General features: G+C 32.7%; 3 protein-coding genes across 3 annotated transcripts; 2 read left to right on the forward strand and 1 right to left on the reverse strand.

The window, feature by feature from the left end:
* Positions 1 to 3503: 3503 nt before the first annotated feature.
* LOC116126786 (cyclin-dependent protein kinase inhibitor SMR2-like) lies at positions 3504 to 3863 on the forward strand. The gene has a single exon (XM_031412489.1). The coding sequence runs from the start codon at positions 3504 to 3506 to the stop codon at positions 3861 to 3863; it is 360 nt and encodes a 119-aa protein (XP_031268349.1).
* A 2037-nt stretch (positions 3864 to 5900) lies between these two features.
* On the forward strand, positions 5901 to 6948 carry LOC116124013 (histone H2B.1-like). Its single transcript, XM_031409761.1, has one exon. It carries the CDS (start codon positions 5926 to 5928, stop codon positions 6769 to 6771), a length of 846 nt encoding a protein of 281 aa, XP_031265621.1. The 5' UTR covers positions 5901 to 5925; the 3' UTR covers positions 6772 to 6948.
* A 28-nt stretch (positions 6949 to 6976) lies between these two features.
* On the reverse strand, positions 6977 to 14111 carry LOC116123907. The gene is made up of 9 exons (XM_031409678.1): positions 13999 to 14111; positions 12235 to 13315; positions 11812 to 11930; positions 10250 to 11122; positions 9864 to 10170; positions 9287 to 9452; positions 8599 to 8704; positions 8298 to 8499; positions 6977 to 7220 (listed from the first exon to the last, which is right to left on the reverse strand). Exons 2-8 carry the CDS (start codon positions 13063 to 13065, stop codon positions 8382 to 8384), a joined length of 2520 nt encoding a protein of 839 aa, XP_031265538.1. The 5' UTR covers positions 13066 to 13315; positions 13999 to 14111; the 3' UTR covers positions 6977 to 7220; positions 8298 to 8381.
* Positions 14112 to 20014: the final 5903 nt, after the last annotated feature.

Genomic DNA, 20014 nt, shown 5'->3' on the forward strand with positions numbered 1-20014 from the left:
ACCTTATTTATTTTGCAATGTAAATGAGTTTTGGTTTTATAAAGTATGAGTATCTTAGATCACCCTGAAAAAGAAAGGGGAATCCCTTCGCCCTACAAGGTAGGCTATCTTAAGCTTGCTTTAGTTAAACTAATTAGGACTAGAATTAGGATTACCCTTGCTAAATGCTAATTGAGGGAGCCAAAACTCATCGGTATCACCTAAGCCAATGAAGCATCGCCATCGCTTGATGCTCATTGTCATTCAATAATAGTAATGCTATACATTCCAAAATATTTCCCAAAACTCACATCTCAAGTGATATGTCATCTTATTTGTCATTGTTATATCATTTACTAAATCACCACTTCATTTACATCTCAACATCACATAAGATTATACATCACTTGATATGAGAATTCTCGGATAATTTTTAGGATATGCAGTATTATTGTAACATTAATGGAATCCGCAAAGTCTCAATAGTTTTCCTAAAATAGTTCTCCAAAGTATCCTTATTTAATTTTTTTAATTCTACTCATAAGTCGTAGCCCTTAAAACCCTATTGCTTTTTAACATGTTTTCTTCACCTTTTTTTTCATATTTCACAATTCACATTTATTATAGCAGAACTTTTCTTATGTCTTACAATTTTTTCTTATTTTAACAAATTGCACAACTTTATACCTATAATAATTTGATGAGTACGTGTACGTATGTATATTTCTTGTAATTTATTTATTAAAAAATAATTTATTAAGCTTAAAAATTAAAAATATAATTTTTTGCGATATTAAAATATTTTTGTTATATTTCACCAAATTAATAATTTGTAATGAAAACTATTAAAAATATAGTACTTAACATCCATAGTGACATTTAATTTATTTCAAATTATTTCAAATGTTTATAAATAATTTATAAAAATATAAAATTAATACTTATTATATTATACTAAAAATAATTATTAATAAACATAGCATTCAGTTCTGTGTATTTAGACCTATTGAGTCGATAGACCTGACCAATTATCAAAAAATTAACCATCATATATAACTCATACATCTATTCAATAAAATTATATCATTTATTTTACTATCAACTATATAATTTCAATTTAAATTATATTTATCTACTAATTGGATTTTATGAGTACTACTTGATATACAAATTAAAGACTCTTCTTGAAGAGAGATCATATCATATCCACCACACCAAATCTTTTTATTTTTATTTTTAATCATTTTTTTTGAGAAATTTTTCAAAAATTCATATTGATTACTGTATTTATTTTTTAAAATGATGAAGAATCGTGAAATTATGATGAAGAAAAATATAAATTTTTAACTTTTAAATAATGAAGCATACTTTTGAAGTGCATATATTAACTAATAAATTTAAAATTCCCTTATTTTATAGTTACTATTCCTTGTTGCGTGTACATTTGTGTTGCGTGTATATAATATTGCATCCGTCGGGTCCAAACAAGGAATTTGCATGTACCCTAACATTGAACAACTAGTTTTTAATTATCTTATCACCTAAAATAATTGCATGAACGGTTTCTCTGCAGTAACCAATCAAAATGGAGATTTATCCTAAATTACAAAGACGCAATGGATATGAATGAACAGGCAAGAGGATGTGTTTGGTAAGGAAGGACGTGGAGAAGAAGATGCCGTGCACTTGAATATGATATAATAATAATATTAGGTACGTTTGGTTCATTATTTTGAATATGATTTTGGGAATAATATTGGGTAGTTGGATAGGAGAGTATTACGAGATAAACTTTAAAAATTTATGAAAAAATCCTTTGGTTTGCTAATTTAATTAAAGACCCTAATATATAAAATAACAAAAATACCCCCACCACTTACAGTGCCAGATTCCAGTCACCACCGCTGGAATCTGGCCAGAAAATTTCGATCTGTATCATAACGCGTCGCTAAGGCCTTCCGACCAGATCCACCACGGATCTGGTCGGAAAAGGCTAGATCTACGGCCAAATGTTGCCGTCGACCACTGGCAAACGTCAAAAGAAGTTCATCTTTGGCTGTCAACGACGGCTATTTCTTTGGCTGTCGTTGATGGCCAGATCTATCCTTTTCCAGTCAGATCTGTGGTAGATCTGGCCGAAAAAGGCCAGATCGGTTAACTTTCGATCATTTCTTGTCGACAGGTAGGTCGTTATACAAATTCTGGCTATCACCGATAGTGGTTGTCGGAATCTGGCAAGTATTGATTGATGGGAGTGTTTTTGTTAATTTTTAAACTTTTTTTCTAGGGATATTTAATAAAATTAATAAGCTTAAAAGGTCTAAATATAATTAAAAATATAATAATATTTTTAAATAATGTGTCAAATAATATTTGAAGAATATGATTGAAAATACATATAAAAATAATGAACTGTTTGATCATTATTATTATATGGGCCAGAAAGAAATGGAATTCTATGTCGATGTCAACTGTTTAATTTCCACGTCTAGATGGGTATCCTATGCCCGCAGCTCACATGCAGACAAGAAAGAGATAAACATGAATGAAGTGACGGCTGAAGAAGGATAGAAGATAAAAGGGACCACCCGTAGCCCAAATATGCTCACTTCCGTACAGAGGTTGTGAAGAATAAGCTCACTATAGACACTGTTTTCCAATCACTTGAATAATGAATTCCTTCTTGTACAATTGTTATAGTTATAATATTATGTACATAAATATTGTTTCTTTCTTTGGATACCTCTCTCACAATTATGCACCTATTAATTTAACTTTTTCTAAGTTTTCGGGTTGTTTAGTTAAATGGTTTTCATGATTAGGATTGGAGAGCTGTATCAGACGCATAATTTGTGGAACATGACACATGGATGAATTAGTTTAACATTATTATGACTGAGTTAGTATTTAAATTAATACTTAAAGTCAAAGGTGTCCTACAATATGAGGTAAATGTAAAGAGAAGTAATCTCTTCCACTCATCGGTATGCTATTTAAGAATTGAGATAGAATTAAGAAACATGTAGCTAGGATTTTTAGTTACCTTTAAAAATGAAATTATACTTTGTTTAATAGTTGAATCTTTTCCTTTAAAAGAGGCATTCAGCATTCATTAAAAAATAGATTTTTTATGAGTTGTTAATGCATTGAACTTCTAATGTTGTATCATAATAAAAAAAATTAGGCGATTGATTTTAAATGGTGAAATATTCAAATTCACATCACAGTCACAATCACGGCCAAAGAGTATAAAGCTAAACTCTTATCTCAAGCAAGAGAAAAAAGAAAAAGAAAAAAAAATCCAAATTATAGAATAGTGAAAGAGATAGCCTAAGAAGAAGATTGGAAGAATATATAAACTAGAAGACATAGAGGTCAGATTACAATATAAGAAAAGAAGGTGTAACACAACACTACAAATTGCATCGAATTTTTCTTCCTTCTTTGTCTTCCAAGTTTCTGTTCTGTCAAACTTGTATATATCTATATCGACAATTGTCCATATAAACCCTAGTCCTATCTCCATGTCTAAGGATCACAAGAACTTGCTGCAAAACAATAATCTGCCAGAGCTAAAACCACCAGAGAGTAGTAATCAAGATGATGATAAGGCGGCGATTGAAGCATCAGAAGACTGTGAAGATTGCAAAACTCCGACTTCTATTGAACACAAGATACCAACCATTCAAAGCTGCCCACCAACACCAAGAAAGAAAGTGCAAGTATCTTTTTACAAGAGAAAAAGGAGTGAGGTTCCGTTCTTTGAAGGATCTGGGCGTGAGGAAGTAGAGTCTTTCCTTAGATCATTAAGCTCTGAGCTATCCAATAAGGTTGAACTTGAATCTCATGCTGTCAAGAAGATAAAGAGATGTTGGAGTTTTTGAAGTATTCTCTAAATATCCTGTAAATTTTCTATCTCTAAGTCTATTTATTCTGTAAATTGATTAGTTTTAAGTAAATATTGTATTAATTGGTGCTGTTTCACTTCAGTTGTGATGATAGTGGATCATGATAATCAGTAACAAAAATGGTATTGTTCTTCTCTAATTAGTTTATTGATTGCAATGCTATTTGTATTTGGGCTTTCCTATCTTATTACATATATAGATTTCAATAATCTCAGAACGTCATATATCCCAATTGATAATTTTCTTGAATGAACATGAACTCTTGTATAAATTTCAGTAGCAGAAGTTGTTGAATCTGTCTTGCTTTACTATGATCTACGAAGTAACAGCACAAATTAGGATATTGTGAAAGAGTATGAAACGAACTAGGGCTATCAACCAAATCAAGCTTACACACAAAAGTAACATTTTTTAGTTGTCGATAAGAGATAGGCGGGACGGTTTGGTGGAATTGCTTTTTAGAGGGATCGGAAGGTCAAATTTTCCACGGCGTTAAGTAATTGTTTGCTTCATAAACAGGATGTGCATATGCGTAAGTGTCACATTGACTATTCTATTACTGCATCAAATTTTACTTAATTATTTACCAGCAGCATTTGACTTTAGGAGCTGACCTATCCTATTGAACCAATACATATTACCTTTTGATCATCTTTTGTAGCATATCAAAAGAATGAATTGATTGATTATCAAAATATTTTGTACTTTGTCACCCTGACCCAGATTCCAAACTTCATTTGATTTATGGGTTATGACTTAATTATCATTTACGTAAAAGTCTTATTTCATTATATTTTTAATTTTTAATTTTTTAGCCTATTAAAATTATGATCAATATTCGAATATGTTAGAGTTGGGATATTCTCCTCATTAGGTATTACGGGATTTATCATGCAAATGATTTATAGATGGTGTGGCCCATGTTTCCCTATGGCACAGAGCTGAGAATATTTAGTGACGTTGATAATACTGTTAGGTTTGGCGACAACTTCAACAATTAAGGTCGCAGGTTGAGGTCACAGCTCGTCAATGTGAGCTAGTCAGTTCAAGGTTCCAGCTCGTCTGGCCGATGCACATGGGGTCCCGCTCTCCGATGAGCAGGACACTAGGTAGGGGCAACATTGTCAGGCCTATAAGCGGTTTGAGTCTATCCCATAAAGAGCCGTTTGGACTTAGGAATAGAGATCTTAATAATATCAGTTTTTTCTCATTAAACTTGGTATATAAATATATATAAATATATTATTCTTTTGTATGAGTGTGATAATAAATGAAACAAATACATTTATTGTAATGAGAAAGGTGAGGAGATATTTTAATAATATTGACTATGTTGAACGTAACCTAAGATGAACTAGGGTAAATCGTGTGTCTGCTTTCTCTTTACAGTTTTACACTATTTTGTGTGTGTGATTGTTTACTTGTTTAGTTTCCAATCCCATTACTCTCTAGATTGTTTCAAATACTACCTTTTAATTCTTGGAGGAGATTTATCTAATTTATGTTGATATGTGAAAAAAGGTGCCAGAAGAAAACGGAAAGGGAGAATTGGGTAGCCATAAAACTCTTATCAGGAGTACTTCATATACTTTCCAATGCAATGGATCCATTTGTGGTGGAGTTAAATAAAATATACCCGTTAATATATTAATTTTAGACAACATCTTAAAAATTAGATGAAAGAGGGGCATTAGATAAATGTTATATGATAAAAATTAAAGCTAATTTCAATCATTTAAAATAAGTATATATTTATCATATAAAATCTAATAAAAAATTGCGGTTGCTTTAATCTATTATAAGGCGTTAATAAATTCAAATTTTTTTTTCCGAAAGAAACTGCCCTGCCCCAAACAGTAAAAGTATCGGTGGTCTCGATTCTCGAAACTCTATCTCCCGAAACCTCTGTCTTTGTTAACTTTTGCGGTTTTACCACGTTGCGGAGCATTCTAAAAGCTTCTTGACATGTGTCGGACACATGTCCTTCTCTCGTAACATCCACATTTACGTAGACAGTTACAAAACAAAAGTAACTACCATGCATGTCACTCTCACCTCCATTATTATTATCCTCATCCACTTTCAAAACACAAGTGCCGAGATGGAATTTCAGAGGATAAAAATGCCTCCAAAGCGTTCAGCCAAGGTGGTGGTAACTAAGAAAGTTGTTCAAGAAACAGTTCAGGTTTCCATACTTAAAGGGAAGAAAAAAACAAAGGAAGACACTCAAGAAGATAATGAAGAACTGCACTTGAAATCCATCACCATTGAAGATAAAGAAGAACAAGGAAAAAGGCACGAGACAGTTCAAATTGCAGTGGAAGAGGAACCGTCTACTTCTTTAGAACCAAAAACCCCACCACCAGCAAAGCCCCAAGAAGAGCCAGAGCGTGAGCCTCCTACTCTTCAGGAACCAGAAGAACCACAACCCCCACCACCAACAAAGCCCCAAGAAGAGCCAGAGCGTGAGCCTCCTACTCCTCTAGAACCAGAAGAACCACAACAAAAACAAAAGAAAGAAGAGAAAGATCATTTAGGCAACGAGAAGTCCAAGGGCAAAAAGCGAAAACGACATAGTGAAGGCAGTGGAGAGGAGTACAAGACTTATGTGTTCAGGGTTCTGAAGCAGGTTCATCCAGGAATGGCCATATCGTCCAAGGCCATGACGGTCATTAACAATTATATGGCCGACATGTTCGAGAGGATTGCAAACGAGGCCGCTACGCTTTCTAAGTATAATGAACGGATGACACTGTCGTCCAGGGAGATTCAGGGAGCTGTGAAGCTGGTTTTGCCTGGAGATCTCGGCAAGCACGCCATGGCTGAAGGGAACAAAGCTGTCACCAACTATATGTCTGGTGACGATAAAGTTTCCAAATCTTGAAGTGATCGTAATTAGGCTTTAGTAATTTGTGTGTTAATACTAGGATTTTACTTTTTTGAGTGTTCTGGCCCTTCGAGTTTTGGTTCTATATGTAAATTAGAAGCCATGAAAGGGCTGTAATTATGTAGACCTGTATGTTGTTGGTGTTGTGTATTCTCTATCTGTTCTAGAAATTCCTTACCGGAAACATTAATTACAACTTGCTATATGACCCATTTGGGTAGTTTTTATTAATGTTAACATGTCGAAAACTATGAAAGATAGTCAGAAAAGTAATTCTTTTAAAAAGTAAAAAGGATCTGAAATTATAAATTAGTGATTAATTCATGAATGGTAAACTATGCAGAAGAAATCAGAAGGGTTACAATCGCAATCCAAAACTAGAGACAGGTTTGTTTCTCCGGCAAATAATTTTTAATAGTCCACTGTTTATCACCAATGGGTAGTTCCTGTCAGCATTGAACAACAGTAAATTATAAGGCAAGTTACAGAAACGTATTCTCAACATCCACTACACAGCAGTCCAAGTTTGCCAAACCAATTGTTATAGGGGTGATCTGTTCCAGCCATCTTACATTTTTTGAAAGAATCAAAACGGACCAATTCTTAAGATTTGGAACCGAAACCTAAAACATAGGTTCTGGTTCCGGTTCCTGGTACCCAGGTTCATTTTAATTATCTCATACTTTTTAAAAAATAACAAATACACCCCAAAACATTACAAATACACTCCTAACAATTTATAAAATTAAAATTCAGTCTCGATTCCTACCCAGGTACCCGGACCTCAGTTCTAGTTTTAATTCCTGGTTCCTGCACTGTAGGAACTGAAACCGGACCTAAGAATTCCCAGTTCCAATTTTCCAGAATCGGAACCAGATCGTAATGGATCGGTTTATTAGGATCCAATTCCAGTTCCTACCCGGAACCGACGGGTGGGTATCTACCGGTTACGATTCTATCCTTTACCCATGCTCACCCCTTGTGAATTAATGTTCATCTATCTAATCGGGAATATATCGCCAAAACAATTTTCATTTTATATTTCCTTCTATTTTTCCAACTATGTGAGCAACAACAAGAGAGCTATGAAAATATGGGAATATTATCAAAATTAATCTACCAAAAATTTTAAAATGACTCCCATGTAATTATAAAGTTCTTATCATCAACTTTAAACATCCAAAAAAAATTCCCAAATCCTGGAAGGGTAAACCATATAAAACTACTTTTTATTATGTAAAGTTAATCAGAAACACACACACTCTTTTTACCTTACAACCGTTTGATCATGGAAATGATGGATAACATTATTATCAGAAAAAGATCGGATAACATTATTATCAGAAAAAGATCTCCAAATAATTAGTAAGTAAAAGATATTTCCACTCAATAATTTATTTAGATCTGAATAATGAATCAACACCATTTGTTTCATCAATCATACACTCAGTAATGACTATATAGATCACAAGGCAACAACCTAAAAGAGAAATTAAAAAGTGAAAAAAAAAAAAAAAAAGTACCTGGAAGACTCCAGCGGCAAAAACTGATGAAGATTCTATACTTTGTTAATCGAACTTCTGTCCTTCATTTTATTCTTGTTAATATCATAAGATAGAATAAGCACGAATCACCTCCACTACAGGTGCCCGACACATTGGACACTTTCCTCCACTTTGGACCAACTCATTTGCACATTTTGAACATGAGCACATGTGTCCACATCTGTTATAAAAATATAAAGAAAAAAAAAATAACGTAAGACAAATGTGTTATGTGACTCTTGCATGCAACAAATCTCAGACAGATTTACTGAAAACTTACCTGTACAGTAAAGAATCAATATTGCTATCACAACATATACAGCAAACTCCCTTCCTCACATAATCCCATTTAGATCCATCTTCTGGCATATCGTCTTCACATATCCCTTCAAACAAAAGCAAACGCACATTAATTGTCAACTTATAAAACAAAAACAAAAAGCAATACCTATACCCATAGGGTTAGATGGAGCCTTCAACATCAAGAAAAACCAATTACTCGGTCATATCAAACAAAGAGAAGATTGACAGATAGGGGTATAATAATTTATCGGTTAGGTTCAATGACACCAAATTTTTTATAAAATTTATTTCACAAGTTTTAGATCATTGAAACAAAACACATAGAATGGTCAAGATTACAAATTCAATTGAGTTTTTTTCCCCAAAGTACACTCATTGTGGATACTAGATTTAATCCCAATAATTTAGTGCTTTGATCTAGTGATCTGGAAACAGTGTAAAAACATTTTGTAACAAATATGTTTTCATAAATCTTTCCCCTCTCTCACTATATATATATATGAAGGTAGAAAAGCTAAAAATTAACTGCAACATGTCAATGGCCATATCCCTGGAGGCATATCTTCTCTCTATGAGAGGGGAATGTAGGGTGAGCAGTAGGTTCAATTCCATGCATATGATTATGAGAGAGAAGAAAAAGCTATGCATCAAAACCAGAGGTGAACCTGGTGAACCAGCTGAACGGTTCAGGGCAGCAGATACTTCTTGCCTTATTGAGCGCTGCAGCTCAAGTTGCATATCCATGCAGGCCTCCAGCATCCTCTGCATGTTATTCATCCTTTGCTGCAGCCTAGCCATGTCAATCCTCAAATCATTAATGATCTCCCACTCCTGCAGCAAATCAGCATAAGGACTCAATACACAAACCAAATGCAGATAAGCATTGACAGGTTAGAGACCAAAATTAAAAACTAAACCATTAAAATTTGTTATATACCATTTGTGTCAAAAAATAGAAGAAAACCAAAAGAGCTGTTTCACTACACAGTTTGACAAGATAAAAATAATAGATTATTATAAAGATTGCCAGCAACAAAGTGCAACTTTCTCCCATCACTGTCTTCATCATTTAGATTGGCCCAGCCAGCTAATATTTAGCTTTACCAGCCTATTTCCGTGAAAGACCACTAAAATTTCATCAACAATGTGCAGTATATAATTGCTATTACATAAATTTTCCACTTTAGTTAATATGTTTTCCAGTAAAATATCAAACTGAAACAAAAGGAAAAGCAGACGTACAATTCCAAAGCGCTGATGCATGTCATGTGGTGGCCAATTATCATGGTGAGACACATGATCCCAGAGTGGCTGAACAGGGGGTATTGGTGGTGAAGGTATAGCTAGTGTCGGAGTCTCAACTGCATCCCCTTGGCCTTCAGTCTGATCCCCACTTTGCTGCTCTAGATCTTGTTCTGCTGATGCAGCAGCAGATGTTTCATTCATCTCCCAGTCAATTGGAGCATGACTTTGCCTTTCCACATATGATTGTATCAGTCGATCAAGACTCTCACGGAAACCACTACGAAGAAGATTAGACACACTCCTCCTACAAAAGGATAAAACCTCCCATTAGAATTCTCCATTTATGTACCAAAAGCAAAAAACACATATTGATAAAACATTACCTGCTTAGGAGTTCCCTGAGTTCCATACTATACACATTATCATCATCAGGTAGATAAAACGTATCAATCCTTCCAACAGGATAAGTTTCCGTATCGGCAGGCCCTTCTAACCAATTCCGCACAGCCTCTTGAAAACCATCTTGTAGATGACCATGTTCTCCATCCTGGGTCCACTGGTTAGTAGCACGTTCCTGCTGATTTTCATTAACATCTTCTCCATCACCATCTCTCCATTCATTAGATTCTAAACTAGCACCTTGCCAGTCTATTTCTGTTTCCTCATTTCCTAAACCTCGTTCCTGCCAATACTCTACAATAGCAGATTCTTGTCCAACTACATCTTCAATCAAATTGCCTTCTAAATTATCTGCAGCATGTGTTGATCCATGAGTTGCACTTTCCTCACTACTTCGCTGAGCAAGTTCATGCGACACTTCACCAGTTTCTCGCAGATGAAAATTCACTGCATCTTCATTCCGCGGAGTTTCTTGAGACAATTCATTTGCATTATTTTCCTGCCAGTCCTCATTCAGGCCCTGTCCAGCGTTATAACTCCTCTCGATTATTTCAGCATTTGTTGACCTTTGCCACTCTCTGACCTCATTTTCAGACACTTGTTCCTGCCACTCTTCTACACGAGCAGTACTTTCTTGCAAACTTATATTTCCAATAATATCACCTCCTGTATCAGTTCTACTATCTGATACACTGTGGATTGCATTTTCATCATTGTTAAGTTCAGGTGGTTCACGAAAATCATCCATAACTTCCTGTGAATTGTTTATTTGGGATTGTTCATTTCTGTTACCATTGGTGTCAGCGTTAGACGAGGTATCAGAATGGCAGCTGCTTAACCTGGAGATAAATCCTTCCCTAATTAAGAAGAAACAGATTAGACATATTACCATCAATAAATAGCTCCATGACAAACTATTGTAAGTACTATTTCATGCAATCACAGAATTAAAAACAAGATCCAATATTGTTATGCAATAATCATGACATAACTAATGTCATAATCCAATAGCACAACACATTAAGTACTTAAACTAACAAAAATAAAAATTATGCAGAGGGGAAACAAATATGAAATTAATTGAATAAATGAAAAATGCACTTGATGCTAATTTTAAAAAATGGATAAGTAAAAATGTCTTCTATTGAAGAGAAATAGAACAATTCAAAATATTCAAGGACAATATGAATTTTTCAAAATTTTGTTCATGCATAAAAGTACACACATTCTTTTCCAACTTGCACAGAAGAGGCGGTTGTGCTTTGGTGATAAATGCAAAGAAGAATAAAGTGCATGTAACATTGTGGAAGTATCCACTACAGTTTATTATAAAGCTACATCAAAACTACACCAAATTTTGAGTTTCACAACTGCAACCATGAAAGTTTCAAAAATCCATTCAGAGAAATGCTCTATAAAGTATAAACAACTGGGGGAAAAAAAAAAAAAAGCGCAGGCACATACACCCTCTTCTATAGTATGTCTTTGCCTCAATAAACCTAACTTCAGACCAGTATCATTAATTCCAGAATAATAAATGGCATACCTTAGACCAGAAACTGTATGTCTTTGCCTCAATAAACCTAACTCCCTAGCCGCTGTGGACCTGGGTCTCTCATCCTCAACCATTCGGTCATTTCGCAAGAACCTACCTCGAAGTAGTGACTGCATATAAATCAATAAAAGGGATAAAGAAAGATATAAAGAATGTTCTATTTGACTACAAATATTCACTATTAGAGGATTATACATATATATGGTAGTCATATAATCAATTTTTAGAGAAGAAACTATGCCAATATCATTGATTGAAAAAGAAATTACAAGAGAGTGAACAAGTTATCCACAAAATTTAAGATCCATCTAAAGAATCACAAAAAGACCTATAAAGTATAGGGGGTAGTCAAATAATCATCGACAACAAGAATAAAAAGAAGTTGAAATTTTGATTTGTTTTATAGCATCTCACCTGAATGCGGTTTCGATGAGCAAAATTTGACACAGCTCGATGCTCCAACAAACCTTGAAGCTCTCTTTGCCTTTCACTTTCAGCATTCTTAATCATGTCAACCAAAGCTTGTCTGCCACATAATCTACGAATGCCCCTCCGGCTCCGGACATGCTCAGTTCGGTCATTCTGGTTGACAACCAACCCATCAAGAACTTGTTCAATCTGACCACCCATTTCGGTTGTGTGTTCTTCTCTACCATCACCACAAGCACCTCTCTGCTGACTATTCAGTTGCACCCACTCTCTTATGATTCTCACCCTCTCCTGCTCAGTTTCACCCAGCCATTCAGCCCTAGGACTGTGGTTCATACGAGAAATATTAGAAGGACATTCCCTATCACCAGTATTCATCCAATCCCGAAAAATTTGCCTCACCCTTTCCCTTTCAACTTCTCCTAAACCAGAAGAACGATCATAATTAAGATTGCTAGGATCCTCATGCCCATTTTGTGTCCCAAATCGATTTGGAGACCATTGTCCAAACTCATTTTCACTCACACTCGCATCCTCAGATCCACCACCATGTTCACTGCCTAGGCTTTCAGACATATCTGTCCTCGCAAGGTCAGCAGTCAACGCATCCCCCCCTTGTTCTGGCAGTCTTTCATTGACCCTCTCATGGGAATGATTCACCATGTGTTCATCCTCGAGCTCCCGCCACATTTGCAGGAGTGAGGATGGCCGGGTGCTTCTGCTCTCTTCACCTCCTCTCCTCGATGTTTGAGACTGAGACTCCCTAAGGAAAGAGGAATCAAGCACAGAAACATTGTGTAGGCCAGCTATAGCCATTACTTCAAAACCAAAATTACAATCAACCAAAACTTAACAACCCATCTGCTTAAAATGCATTAAAAAGTGCATTTATTTACAATTAATCCAAGCAGAGACTTCCTTTCAAGATCAGATCATCGCAAAAAAAATGACAATCATCTCAGTCTGTATCATCATCTTGACCATCATGGTCATCTTCACTGTCTTCAGAACACATGAAGACAATGAGATAAAATCATCAAATTGACCCAGCATTAAATCTTCGAATCTGCATGAAAAATTCAACAAACTAATAAGCACTTCCTCAAACTTTATGATGCATCAATAGTCAATAGACTATATGTCATCTCCCCTATGTTAAACCACATCATATACAGTAACTTGTATAATGAAAGTTCCAAAATCACCGACCCACTAAATTTATCTAAATTCCAAATGCTAAGTTTAATTGCAACAAAAAAAAAATGATGAATGAAAAATTATATATCAAATATTAAATAGCAAAATCCATTATCTGTAAAGTAAAAAAGCTAAGCCAGTAACATGTTTATATATCCACTGAATATGTCAATGCTCTGTTTGTTTGCCGAGAAAATGTGCAACAAGAAAAGGAATCTAAATATAAAATCTCAATATTTCCATTTATTACATAAAATAATCGCAACTCACCGACGGTAACACAACTACAAGCCCTAATCCAATTACGCCAGTGAATTTCAAAACAACTGTAGCTCAATAGATTCATAATTTTATCATTTTCCATCATTTTCTCGACTTTTTTCGGCAGGCAAACAGCCTTAAAAAAAATAATAATAAATAAAAAAAAAAAGAGCCATGGAAAAGTCAAATCAATCCAAAACAAAAATAACCACAAACAAATTCCAAATCGAGATCGACAAGGACCATATGTAAAGCATATATCACCAGAAGGAAAAACGAAACGAAACGCACCGTTTAACCGTGAGAAACCAAGCGCAAAAAAGTTGCGGTGAAGCGGAAGTGAAGGTGAGAGGCGGACAAACAAAATTGTGAAGAAAATAAACAGAGAGGGAGAGCCAGAGGGAAGAGAAGAGATTTAATAAATGAGAGATACACGTCACCCGGTTTAACAGTCGTAGCCAATAAATCTTGCCGTAAGTCTAACGTCTAAACAAATATTGTGTGGGTGGTTATGCAATGAGAAAGTGACAGGTGGCATATGTCCCTATCTCTCAGGCTGATTATGGAAAGTTACAAATCTTGAATTCAACGGGAAGTGGAGAGCAAGCTCTTTAAGTTTAGGTTCCACCAAACGGCAGCGTTTTATGAGCGCACGTGTGATCCGCGTGCTTGTTCAACTGTTGGACAATTGTTAAGGAACGTGCGGCGTAACGGCAAATTTAAAATTAAAAAGAGGGGAGACTCAGTATGTACTAAACCTACCATTTCTGACTTTGATTTTTGGAGATTTCAATTTTAGTCAAAATAATTTTCTTCATTATAATCAGATTTTTTTCTTATTAAAAATCAGTGACACTCAAATTACATATTTCAGATTATATTATTTAAAAGGTCAACCATAAATTAAATCATATATTTCTAAAATTAATAATAATATTTATAAAATTAATTCCGAACGAATTCCAAGTAAGAATCCCTTTGATTTAGTTTATTTATTGGCTATGAGAACTTATTTAAAATTACAAGCATTTTTGAAATTTTTTATATTGTTTAAGTTTTTCCATAAGGTCATTTTTAGCTATTTAAATAGTTGAAATTAGAAAAATATCCATTTTTTGTTTAATAAATTCAACTCATTTTTTATTTTATAAAAGGCTAAAAAGAAAAATTGAATCCAAATTGTAAGAGGGGTGGTTGAGAAAAAGTCCTACAATAGATTTAAGTGGTGGTTAGAAATTAAGGTGGCGAAGAGTAGTGATGGTGGGTTCCAAAGGCATAATTAGAACAATGTTATAGATAGGCGGAGGAATTAGGATAAGGTAATGAAATTTAGAAGTAGATATTATGTAGTTAATCTAAAGTTGGGTGCACCAAAACCAAAAGTGAGCTTACACAAATAATTATATATTTTGTCAAAAGTCACTTGAACCTTATATTTATGATCATTGCTTTTTCTGTATTCATTATAAAACGTATGTCCCATATTATAACTAGTTCCAAACCTAACTTTGCTTTCTTTGTATATTTAGATTGAGTGTTCTTAATCTATAAGCCAATCAAAAAGTAACTTTGAATTATAAATTTCTATCTTTTTTTCTAATCAATTCTACTTTTTGCACGCTTTGCTTACACTCTTACTTGCCCCATTCAAAATATGCTTATTGTATGAATAATGTTGTTGTAATTAAATGTATGAAATTTTAACACTTTGATATCCCACTTTAAATGATGATGATTGATTCTACTTAACCATTGCCGAAGAAATTTCAAATTTCGAATTTTGTGTTTGGAAAATGGTTAAATAAAATATATTGTACATGTTTTAATTTAAGTAACACTCATGTTAGAGTTCAAAGAGGATAAAATTGTAAACTAAATCACTTATTATTTACTTCATTAATTGTTGCACCATTACATCATTAATTTATGAAACATACAAAGGTGTAGAAAAATAAGAGTTAACAACTTTTTCCAACTCAAATAATGGTTTAATGAAATTTTCTCATTCATAGACTTTTAAAATACTATTTTATTATCAAAATTTATATTCCCACGACGAACTGAGACCAAACTCGGTTTAGACTATTAGTGTTTTTTAATAGGAGAGTCTAATGAGTCTTTTGGTGGTGGAATATTACATTTTGGTTGATGAGATTGATCAGAATTTGACTTAAAAATAGCAGTTGCGCAAACCCTAATCGCTTAATTGACGGGGTTGGTGAGAGTAGGGCGTGAGGGGTTTTGATGAGTGATGATCGGGGAAGAGAATAATGGTGGTGTGAGATCGCAACGATGCCGAAATCGAAAATGAAATATAAATTTGGATAATATAATGGTATTTTAAAAATCTATAAGTATAAAAGTGTTATTAAGCCATTATTTGGGTGGGAAAAAATCATTTACTCATAGAAAGAATTATATCACAATGCATAAGTTACCAAAATAATAATTTTAAGAATAAAACTATGTGCACTAACCAATTTGTATTAATCAAAGTATTAACACTGAAAATTTGAAATTCCCTCAAAAAAAAAAATTTAAATTTTCAATGTTAGTACTTAGATTAATACAAATTGATTAATACATATAGCATTACTCTAATTTTAAACTTAGATAATAGACAAACTCATAAAAGTATTTGATGAAAGGAAATAAATTTTAGTGATTGCCCTAAACCCAAACAAGAGTTTATTTTATTTTCTTATTATAAAACCACTTAGAATTAAATTCCTCTGCTTTATTCAGAAAATACTAAAAACCTTCTTAAAAATATCAAACATCTCATATAAAACTATCAAAAACCCTTTTGATCAGAGGTATTTAATGCATTCTAAACCAAATGGATGAATTAAATTATAGGCTATCACGAAAGGGAAAATAAAATAAACCCCAAGAGTAGTTGGGAATCAATTAACTTCAATCAGCTGCAATCTTGAGATGAAACTGGACCTCAAGCCCCGGTATTGTTGATTTTTATAGCAATTTTAACCATATGATGGGTGTTATCAAGCATAACTCATTATTATAAGAGTTTCATTAATTGTTCATTTAAAAGGTATTAAATTATAGGTTTACGCCATATCAATTTAATTTTTTTTATATTGATTTATAACTATACATCTACTAAAATCCAATGGTTTGTTTAGTTGACATAACAATTAACTATTTCTAATTTCTTTGGAGTGATCGAAAATTGCATTAAAAATGAAGATATATATTTAAATAGATACAAACTAAAACTAGAATGAACCACCACTTGGTGGTTTGATAGTAAAAATAGCAAAAAAAAGTTTCATGAGTTTTTGAGTTTTAGTCCTAATAGAGGTGATTATTGGGGCTCTTATTCGGTCAACAGTTCTAAGACTTCGAAGGATTAGTTGAGATACACAAAAACTGGTTCAAATACTCTAATTGATTAAAAAAAAAAATAGAATGGTAATTTTTTAATTCTAAACCAAAACTAGACATGTGTTAGTATAAAAAAAATAATAATAAAAGTATCTTAGACTGTAAATATCACAAATCTAATATGGTTATAAAAAATAAAAATAAAATATCATAAATGCATAACAACAATTGATATATAAACAAGCATAACTTTATAGTCGTATGCATGTTACAACAAGTAGTGGTAGGCCAAGAGATGAAAGATGTCAATAAAAAAACCCTTAATCTAAGAGGCCTGTCGACATACTTTTTATATTTCATTTTAAAACATTATTTGCCATTTAATCAAGTGTAGTAGTTCCCTAGGGGGCAAAGGAAACATTTGTTGGATAAAGAGGGAGAGAGAATATAACGCTCATTATTATATTATATACTTTCTAAATTATATTTATATTTATTCCCTCTTCTACCATCTCATTCAAGGATGCCGTAGTCGTTCGCAATTACATTGAGGAGTTTTCAGGAGATTCATGCATTTTTAATATTATTTAACCATCTTCTCTCATCAAATAAATTTAAAAAAAAAAAACATTTTAAGCCAATACTCTATGACATTTCCTTATATTTTACATTTTTTTTATAATAAATTCCCTTGTTTTTGGTATTTTATAGTAAACACCCATTGATTTTGAAAATACAATATAGCTCTTATATCTTTTAAAGTTTTGTTTAACCTTTTTTTTTTTTTTTTTTTTTGTAGTAAACACTCATTGATTTCAAAAATATCATCAATTCAATCTTTAAATATATCAATAATTTTATCGCTTTAATCTCAAAAAAATATATTAACCTCTTAACATTGTTGGCAAATTTGAGATATTAAATTAATTGGTTTGAGGTGAATAATAAAAACACCATTTCCTTCAAACTTAAACACTGTATTCTAAACGTCAATTAAAAAAAAAAAAAAAAAGTAGTAAAGATCATACTTTTAATTAAACCAGCGGATGTTCATTGCAAAAAAGCCAAACACATGGTTCCTCATAAATAAAAAATTCAATCCTATATATTAATTTTTCTAATTAAATAATAAAGTTGATTTGACTGGTTGTAAAAGCCAATTCTAATTAACAAATTTATTAATTGGTTAAATTAATTAACACGTAGAAAATGAAAAAGAGTGGCATTGACTGTGACTGATGAATTGATCTTAATCTTCTGCCAACTATGTCGGTACACAATTGGATTGATTATTATTAATTAGTGGGATATTATTATAGGCCTTAATGTTAGCTCAAAGTCCGACCATAACCTAATTCATCTCATTTAAGGATTAACATCCAACAACTATCTACTTTCCTCGATGCTGTCGCCGGCCCTCTCAATTTATTTATTAATTTATCACACCAATCCATTTTCATTACTATGAAAATTCATAAAGATTCAAGTCAAGATTACGTAACATTTTTATATTTGTACAAAAGATGATGATTAAGGTGGTCTTTTTTGACTTAACTACTTTTTTTCACTCAAATAATAATTTAATAATTTTTTTTCACAGATTTTGAATACCATTTTATTATCTAAATTTATATTCCGACGATGAACAGAGAGTAAACTTGGTTCATACTATTGGGACTTTTAAAAAAGAGAGATCGATAAGTCTTTTGATAGTGAAATATTGAATTTTGATAGTTAAGATTAATTGGAATTTGACTTTAGAGGGACGGTTGTACAAACCGTAATAACTCGATTACCGACGATTGACATGGTCAGCGGGAATAGGATTTGAAGGGTTCTGATAAATGATAATCGAAGAAAAGAATGTTGGTGGTGTGGAGTTACAATGATACCAAAATCGAAAATAAAATATAATTTTAAATAATAAAATAATATTTTAAAAATGAATATGTGAAAAAGTGCCATTAATCCATCATTTGAGTGGGGAAAAAGTGGCTTACTCTTTCTTTTTGGATCAACATTTCAACAATCAAATCAAGGAATTTGAGCAAGTTAAATTAATTAGATTAGCTAAATTGTGGTACTAAATCAAAATATATTTAATTGACTTGTGATTTAGGAAAAAGGCCAAAAGTGAAAGGGCGCACTGACACAGTGACACTTTGGCGTTTGCAAACAATTAATATAGAAAAAAACAAGCAGAAAAAACACATCACAGCAAGACAAAACACGGTGATTGATTTGAGAAAGGTTCCCTTGTGGATGATCAAGAGGCCCACACACATGCTACTAGTTGTCTTTAGTTAATGGCACATGTAAAAATGGGTCCCAAAATGTGAGGATCTTGATGTCATCATGTACCTTAACCACATCACATGCCTCACCACCTAACATGCAAGTACATCAAATCAAATTACCTCGTTTCATTTCACATGATTACCCATTTACCCCCACTTAATTATCATTATAACAATAATTAATTAATCTTTGATTATCAATAACTTTTTAGTGATACTTCTAGAATTTAAAAGCTTCTCCAAATCTTATTCCATGCATCTTTAATTTACACTATAAAATATAATAACAATTAAAAGTATGATTAGTTAATTATCACTCACGTTAATTTNTTACCCCCACTTAATTATCATTATAACAATAATTAATTAATCTTTGGTTATCAATAACTTTTTAGTGATACTTCTAGAATTTAAAAGCTTCTCCAAATCTTATTCCATGCATCTTTAATTTACACTATAAAATATAATAACAATTAAAAGTATGATTAGTTAATTATCACTCACGGTTAATTTTATTTCATTTATCCTTAAAGAGATATTAAAGGATAAATGAAATTACCAAAAACCCTTTCAAAAATATTAAAAAAAAACCCTCAACAAATATTAAAATAAACACATTAAAAGTGTTTCTAAATTCTAAAAAATTAGTGTAACCTCTTTCC

This window comes from Pistacia vera, unplaced genomic scaffold (genome assembly GCF_008641045.1).
Source record: "Pistacia vera cultivar Batoury unplaced genomic scaffold, PisVer_v2 Contig100, whole genome shotgun sequence".
In the NCBI taxonomy this organism is placed as follows: Eukaryota; Viridiplantae; Streptophyta; class Magnoliopsida; order Sapindales; family Anacardiaceae; genus Pistacia; species Pistacia vera.

Coding starts and splice junctions, on each gene's coding strand:
- LOC116126786 (XM_031412489.1), top strand. CDS start 3,504: ATGTCTAAGGATCACAAGAACTTGCTGCAAAACAATAATCTGCCAGAG.
- LOC116124013 (XM_031409761.1), top strand. CDS start 5,926: ATGCATGTCACTCTCACCTCCATTATTATTATCCTCATCCACTTTCAA.
- LOC116123907 (XM_031409678.1), bottom strand. CDS start 13,065: ATGGCTATAGCTGGCCTACACAATGTTTCTGTGCTTGATTCCTCTTTC. Junction 9,453..9,863: donor TGCATCAGCGCTTTGGAATT/GTACGTCTGCTT, acceptor GATTTGCTGCAG/GAGTGGGAGATCATTAATGA. Junction 8,705..9,286: donor CCGTTCAGCTGGTTCACCAG/GTTCACCTCTGG, acceptor TTTTGTTTGAAG/GGATATGTGAAGACGATATG.